Consider the following 8,138-nt stretch of genomic DNA (forward strand, 5'->3'; position numbering starts at 1 on the left):
AGGTACCAGCAACTCCATCGATGAACTGCCGCTGTGACCATATTTTTATCTTGCCATTTCCCCCAATTAATAACAAAAACACCTTTGGTTAGTAGTGCCATTGTGGCCCTTTGTTCATCATTTTTATGAGCAGAGTTTACAGGTGTAGAAAGTGGTGGAACCTCAGAATCTCATCTCTGCTTTGTGTAGATATGTGTTACTGCTGGCTTCATCAGGTGGTGGCCTCCGGCTGATAAGCTGGAGGAGGTGTCTGGGGAGAAGGAGGCCTGGGTTTCTCTGCTGAGGCTGCTGACCCCACATGCCGACCTCAGATAACTAGAGGAAAATGGATGGATTTATCAGCTTTAGCACCTACACCTTTAGTGCTCCTCCACAGTTATCTTTCTTCTTCATAAACAGTATGATGCGAATCAAAAAATTAAAAATGGTGCTGACACTGTTGGAAAAAGGTGGGGGAACAGAGGGACCGGAGGCGTGTCTCAATGATTACATTCGACCTATGACACAAGGGGGTGGAGCACATGTGATTAAGCTAGCCATTAGATGCATGAGCACACCCCCATACTTCTTGTGCTACTTTTGGTATTAAAACACCACAAAATTAGTCCCTCAGGCTTTAATATAACACATTTAGAGGGCTGTATGTGGTTTTGAAAACAACAGCATTCAGTCCCAGATGTAATGGCTTCATCCTTATTCATGCTTCATGCTGAAAAAATCACATGAAAAAGAAGGAAGTGTGACAGTTTTACTTTTCGGTCTTGTGCTTCCCAACAGGGACATGATTTTTAAAGACAACATCTTTTTCTATGGTAAGTAGAAGTTACTATTTTATATCTTTATTTTTATTGTGTTTTTGCAGACTGGAAAATACAATATTTAAACTCTTTGCTGATATAATTTTCTGTCACGCAGACAGAAGAGAGGAGCAGCCATGAGTGCAACTGCAGCAGCAAGGATTGAATTTGTATTTGTACTGCTTCTCACTGCATCGGGTACTGAATAACTAACTTTTACAATGAAGGAAGCTAAAAGAGTGACATTTGTTTTAAAGTTATAATATGATATTAAAAGTTATAGTGTGTTTATCATGACATTTCCACAGATTATTAAAATGTTCCCACCATCAGCATCTCAGGATGTTTTTATCTCGACATGTCTCTGTTGTGTATGACTGCATAAAAACTGCATTGCTGTTTGAAATAACTCTAAGTGGGTCTGATAGTAGTATATTTGAAGTATTTAGTTACGGTGTCTCTATACTAAAACAAAACAGGAACCAAACATCTTCACTTCAATTTCTTCAATTTCTATTCTCCTTTTGGTTTCTAGTAAAGCAGCTCTCAGAGATCTGCAAACGCAGCAGCACTTCTGTTCTGCATTTTATAAAGTTTACTATGAAACTTATCATCAGTCTCATTGCACAGTAAACTGTTTGAAACACGAGCATTTTAACACACTAACAATAATTAAGATGCACATTAAATCTGAATTTAGGTTAAAATTACAGATGCCTTTCTTAGTCAACACCTTTTCTTTGTTAGAATAGAACAGAATAAAATAGAATAGTCCTTTATTGTCATGGCAACTGTGCATGAATAAAATATAAATAGTAAGACAGCAGGGAGAAATAACAAACAATTATAAATATATACAAAACTACAGAAAAGCACACAGTTGTGTGTACATCAATATAAAACTTAATTATTAAAGTGTTGAACATAAATAATAACATGGCAGTCAAAGTGCATAATAAAATATTAACTTTCATATAGAGAAAGCTTTGTCTCAATGACTTGCATTTCATTTTAAAGACACTTCGTACAAACGTTTCCATTATTAATGTCACTGTGATTGTGTCTGTAGTGTCTGATGTGCTCTGTGTTACAGCGGTACTGGGTCAGAATGGTTGGTCAGTGACTTACACTTCCACTCACATCTGCGCCTTGAAAAAATCAACAGTGGACATAGGCTGCAGCTACAGTTACCCTTCTACAAGACACAATATGAATACTGCAGTTCAAAAAAGACTTTGGTTTATAAAAAACAAGGATGAACCGTTGGATCTGAAAACATACGCGCCGTACTCGCGCCGAGCGGAGTACCGCTTTCATGAGAACGACTGCACTCTGAGGATCACAGACCTGAGAGAGAGAGACTCTGATGAGTACAAGTTCAGATTCGTAACAAATCAGCCTGATGGAAGTTATACTGGTTCACCTGGAGTCACTTTGACTGTCACAGGTAAGATTTTCATTGAAAATTCTACTGTTTTGTTTGGTGGTTTAGTTTAAAATGAGGATTATTTGTTTCTTCCTTACAAATCCAGATTTACAGGTGAAGGTGAGAAGATTGTTAAGCCACACAGAGCTGCAGTGTCACAGCAGCTGTGATGTAATTGATCCTCCATCATATGTTTGGTACAAAAATGGACAGAAAATAGAGGAAGAAACATCTCTGCGAGTCTCTGTTGGAGGTGATGACAGCAGCTATTCCTGTGCTGTTAAAGGACATGAGGGTTATCGCTCTGCTGCAGTGTGTGAGTTTACTCCACAGTGTCACTATAAAAATCCTAAAATCATACAAAACATGTCAAGATTTAAAATAAAAAAAGACCACCTTATGTTTAAAGCCCTCTTTTTAAACTTTCTCCTATCCTCCAGTTTCTCCAAAGCTTTACTATGTGTTAGTGAATCCTTCTGCTGAAGCAGAGGAAGGAACTTCAGTGTCTCTAAACTGTGGCTTTAATGCTAACCCAGCAGCTAATTACAGCTGGTACAAGGGAAACATCCAAACACGTATCAGTGAAGGAACGGTCCTCGACTTTTCGTCTATCCAGCCCTCTGACTCTGGAGAATATTACTGCACAGCTGAGAATGAGCTGGGGAGGAGTGCATCTCAGTCCATCTTTATTAACGTGAAATGTGAGTAAATCAACTTTAATAACAGTTTGCTTGAACCCGTTTACTTTATTCCATCTCTCCTGAGTTGTTTTTCTATCATCAAATATTAAACATTCAATTCATTGAAAGGCGATTGCTGTGTAAACCTACTGTACAACCCATTAATATTTCATCTGAATGATTCAGTTACTGAAGGGTTTCTGGTCAAATGTCTCTATGCTTTATGAAAGCAACAAAACATTTACCATAAGAATTAAAAAAAAAGGAACCAGCTCATTTTGCTTTTTGCTCACATCGGTTTTCTTGTTTCTGTTTCTGGCATGATCTGTCATTAGTGATCTACGCAAAACACATAGAGGCAGCAATGTTTTCACTGCCAAACTGAGCATACACAAAACAAACTACAGAGCTTTTAGTCATAGTTATGCAACATACTGCATTCAATACAACACAAATGTATCTTTGCGTGTTATAAGATTTCCCTTTAATTGCCATCATATTTGAAATCCACAGTGGAATATATCTGCATCACAGAAATCACATTTGTTGACCTGAAAGTTTTTGCATGAGGAACAGATTTAGATTCAAACACCGTGAAGTTGATTCATCCTCATATCTTCTCCTTCAGATGCTCCAAAACCTGTTAATGTGTCAGTGACTCCCTCTGGTGAGATAGTGGAGGGCAATTCAGTAACTCTGACTTGTAGCAGTGATGCTAACCCAGCAGCTAAATACACCTGGTATAAGGGGAATAACAATAAACCTCAAAGTGTAGACACACAGCTTGTCTTCACCTCAATCCAGCGATCAGAGTCTGGACAGTATCGCTGCAGAGCTTACAACAGCGTGGGGGCGACATCTGACACCATCTCTATTCATGTGAAATGTGAGTGAAACTAATTTATACATCAGATGGTCCAGAAATCTCTCTCACTGAGAGCATTACTTCCTCATTATTTCCCTGAAATACTAACAAATTGAATCATTTTCTTTCTCTCAGATCCCCCAAAGTTTGTCTCAGTATCAGTGAGTCCTTCTAATGAAATCAGTGAGGGGAGCTCAGTAACTCTCACTTGTAGCAGTGATGCTAAACCAATAGCTAACCACTTCTGGTACAAGGATGGTGATCAGACACCTCTCATTAATGAACGGCAGCTCTCCATCACCTCCATCCAGTCCTTTGACTCTGGAGAGTATGTCTGTGCAGCTGAGAACCACCTGGGGAGGACGACATCTGAATCCATCTTTATTGTTGTGATATGTAAGTTCTTCACTCACCTTTATGCATAACCATCCAAATCTCCTCACTGAGCAGCTTGTTGAGCAGTCATGGAGTTGATTTAGTGAATAACTCAGTCTTTGCAGGAACTAATACTAACCTCTCTTTTTTTCTCCCTCAGATGCTCCAAAGTCTCTCTCTGTGTTGTTCAGTCCCTCTGGTGAAATCCAGGAGGGCAATTCAGTGAATCTGACCTGTAGCAGTGATGCTAACCCAGCAGCTAACTACACCTGGTACAAGGAGAATAGCCAAACACCTCTCGTTGTAGAACCACAGCTCTCCTTTATCTCCATACAGCCCACTGATTCTGGAGAATATTACTGCCAAGCTGTAAACAAAGTGAATACTTCCACGCCTAAATACATCTCTATCCATGTGGCATGTAAGTCAGACAGTGTTTAAAAGCAACATTCAGCTAGTTATTGTCAATATTTTATCTCATTATGAATTTGCCAATATTATCAGTTTGCAGCTCAAACTGCTTTATAATTACAGTTCAGCAGCTGACCTAAATAAAGTAAATTTATTTTAATATAACATTTTAATAACATTTTAATATCATTATCATCACTGACTTCAATTTATGATCATACATTTGTCTGGGATGATTCTGTGTTGTGGCAAGGTAGCAGTTCAGTGACTAAGATAGTTTATGTTCTGTTCTGTTAGACACTGCAGGGAGGTTCTGGGTTCGCACCTTTGCCCAGCTTGGACCTTCCTGCAGAGTTTACATGTTTTCCCAGAGTACAATGACACACTTGTTGCGTTAACAGGCAATTCTAAATTGAAGGTATGGGTGCATGTGAGGGCTGTACAGCTGTACTCCCTCTCTGATGATGATGTTCTCTTACCCAGTTTGAATTGGGACCATCTCCAGTGGTTAGATAAGCGCTTAAGAATGGCAGATGATAGATGACATTACCCAATCAATGGTTTGCTTGATAGCTGTGTACAAGTCTCATACAGAGATTTGTATTATTGTATTATATCAAGGCAGACCCCATTCATTTTTTTTATAGACACAAGCCACAACCTTAAATATTAAGCAACTTTAAACTAAATTATCATATTAGCTCTCTGTTTACACATAAAACAGCTTGAAAAACACTAGTGTACACTAGTGTAACCATTAGGTTCACAGATTTGTTTGATTTGATCAATAATCAATAATAAACCTTTGCAGAAACTAATAACATGCATATAATCTATGTTCTTTCTCTACCAGATGCTCCAAGGCCTCTCTCTATGTCAGTGAGTCCCTCTGGTGAGATACTGGAGGGCAATTCAGTAACTCTGACTTGTAGCAGTGATGCTAACCCAGCAGCTAAATACACCTGGTATAAGACGAACAATCAAACCCCTCTCATTAAAGAACCACAGCTCATCTTCAGCTCCATCCAGTCCTCTGACTCTGGGGAATATTACTGTACAGCTGAGAACAAGCTGGGGGTCTCATCGCCAACATACAACATCTCCATTAATGTGACATGTGAGTGAAACAGGCTTATTTCTGTGAAGGTTCTCAGTCATCCAGGTCATCGTAGTCTAAGGAGCTTGGAAAGAAAAGCATCTGGACTTCTTTAAGTTGCTTGAAGACGTTTCACCCCTCATCCAAGAGGCTTCTTCAGTTCTAAGGTCAAAATGTTGGAGAGTCCCAGATTTAGAAAGCAGGGTAGAAAACTTTCACTTGGTGCTTTAAATTATGTTAACATTTGCTTTACTTGGTCTTCCATCAGCTTTGTTGCTTACTCCACTACATGATCAAAAGGGAGTTTCTGTGTGAGCAACATATCACGGGAGTAAGCAATAAAATGATGTCAAATTACTGAATTCATTTTAAAAGTGATTCTATTTTAATGTAATTTTAGTTATTTTATAATATGAAAAAGTCAGATGGAATTGGTGATTTACATACTGATAAATCAAGACAGGTAGACAAACAGGTAGCAAAATACAGCCTTCCAGGGAAGAAATTCTTAATAAAATAAAGCTTTTGTGACCACTTAGTGCAAAGGACGGAGTGTAACACTTTCTCGTAATTTTAATATTTTAATATTTTAATATTCATATTTTAAAATAATATATTTTAATATATGAGTAAACAGCATAACAGCAGTTACTGAAGCAAGAGGCAACTTTGTACAGCTTACAAAAAAATTAGAAAGACAAAGCGAAACAGAACTAATGACCTGAACAACATCAGCTTTCCTGTTTACTTAACAATCACAATCAGCTCCCAATATTATTGTCATGCATTGTGTGTGGAAAAAGTGGGTTGAAACTGTATTGTTAAAAGTACAGGTCCGCTCTGTGTTCTCCTCCAGATGCTCCAAAGCTTCCCTCTGTGTCAGTGAGTCCCTCTGCTGAGATAGTGGAGGGCAGTTCAGTCACTCTGACCTGTAGCAGTGATGCTAACCCAGCAGCTAATTACACCTGGTACAAGGAGGATGAAGAGTCACCTAAAACTTCTGGACAGAACTTTACCATCACTGACTTCAGACCTGAACACAGCGGGAGTTATTACTGTGTTGCACAGAACACCAGAGGGCATCATTACTCCACCTTACAGCTGACTGTTGTATCAAGTAAGTTAAATCTGATTTGTCTCATATCTGATCCTGTAGTTGTGTATTCTATTCATTTGGTTGAGTTTGGTTATGGTTCATTTTAGTTCAGGCTTAGTTATTAGTATTTAAAAGTGCCACCCTAATTCACTTGATCACTTTTTTAGGAGCATGGAAATTAACAGCTGTCATAGTCCCTGCTATTCTTCTGGGTCTTATACTCTTATACTCGGTCATCCTATGGATCATGTGAGTGGAACTTATGTGCCATTTATTGTATTGTCATTTCGCTAAGTTTGTAATTTCTTTAACACTTAATCATTATCCCAACTAGAAAAAACAGATCCTCAAAGCAGCAGCAGCCTGAGCCTAGAGAGGAACTGGATACCAGTGAACAGGTGACAGGAAATATTACTTGCTTTAAAGTAAATGCTGCTGCTTCACTTTCTGTAAAACGTTTCCGGAAGCTTTCTGGAAAACCTTGTGTGGAATAGCTTTTAAGTTCTAAGACGTAAAATAGAACTTATGGTAAAATAAGCTTAGATGACATCTGTAAACACATATCTGTCCGCTTCCAGAGTGCTTGGTTGTTAGTTTCCATTTTTCATTCCTTCCACTTTCCCACACTGTCAAGCTCATTGCTGACATCACAGGTCTAGTCAAAGTATCTCTCTGGTTGCTTTCTTCAAGCCAATTACCATCCACTCCACGTTTCTTAAAATCTCACTGCTAATCTGTCATTCTCCCTTGCAGACTCCTTCGTGCAACCCACCTCCGCCCCATCTCTGCCTCTCCCATGTTACTCAGAGCTCCAGTCAAGCCTGCATCTTCATCACCACCACCAGCCTCTAGACTCTGGAGGGTCCTGCCTAATTCCTGTCACCGCTGGGAATCTGTTCAGCCTTGACCGGCCATCAGAGTCCAGTCACCAGATTGCTTGAAGGAATTCAGTTCATGAATAAATAGTGTTCAGTTCATCCTAACCATCTCTCCTCATTGACATTCCATTCCCTTTCTCACATTCCAATATAACTCTACAAAGTGTGTCAGTCTTGCAACTAATAGACCGCAGACAAGAATAAAAAGCCAAACTCAACTGTCCTGCACAGTTGAGAAAAATATATCAGCTTACACACAATATTTTAACACAAATGTGACAATAATTAAACCTCACGGAGAGCACGTCAGGCTCAAACACTAGTGAGCAAATTTAGAATGAAATCATATCAGAGCATATATATATATATAGATATATAGATATATAGATATATATTAGGGGTGCAACGATACACAAAATTCACGGTTCGGTTCGATAATTTGGTGTCACGGTTTGGTATTTTTTTGATACAAAAAAATGTTCATGCTCTTTTAATTTGTCATTTATTAAAATTA

General features: G+C 38.7%; 1 protein-coding gene across 1 annotated transcript; it reads left to right on the plus strand.

Moving 5' to 3' along the window:
- Positions 1 to 704: 704 nt before the first annotated feature.
- LOC308394809 (B-cell receptor CD22-like) lies at positions 705 to 7,665 on the plus strand. Its single transcript, XM_080879354.1, has 13 exons — positions 705 to 812; positions 916 to 995; positions 1,867 to 2,244; positions 2,330 to 2,539; positions 2,664 to 2,924; positions 3,532 to 3,789; positions 3,904 to 4,164; positions 4,304 to 4,564; positions 5,408 to 5,671; positions 6,507 to 6,767; positions 6,914 to 6,995; positions 7,081 to 7,144; positions 7,500 to 7,665. The coding sequence occupies exons 2-13, from the start codon at positions 935 to 937 to the stop codon at positions 7,596 to 7,598; spliced, it is 2,460 nt and encodes an 819-aa protein (XP_080735480.1). The 5' UTR covers positions 705 to 812; positions 916 to 934; the 3' UTR covers positions 7,599 to 7,665.
- Positions 7,666 to 8,138: the final 473 nt, after the last annotated feature.

The sequence above is a fragment of the Rhamphochromis sp. 'chilingali' genome (assembly GCF_963969265.1).
Source record: "Rhamphochromis sp. 'chilingali' genome assembly, chromosome: 4".
Classification (NCBI taxonomy): domain Eukaryota; kingdom Metazoa; phylum Chordata; class Actinopteri; order Cichliformes; family Cichlidae; genus Rhamphochromis; species Rhamphochromis sp. 'chilingali'.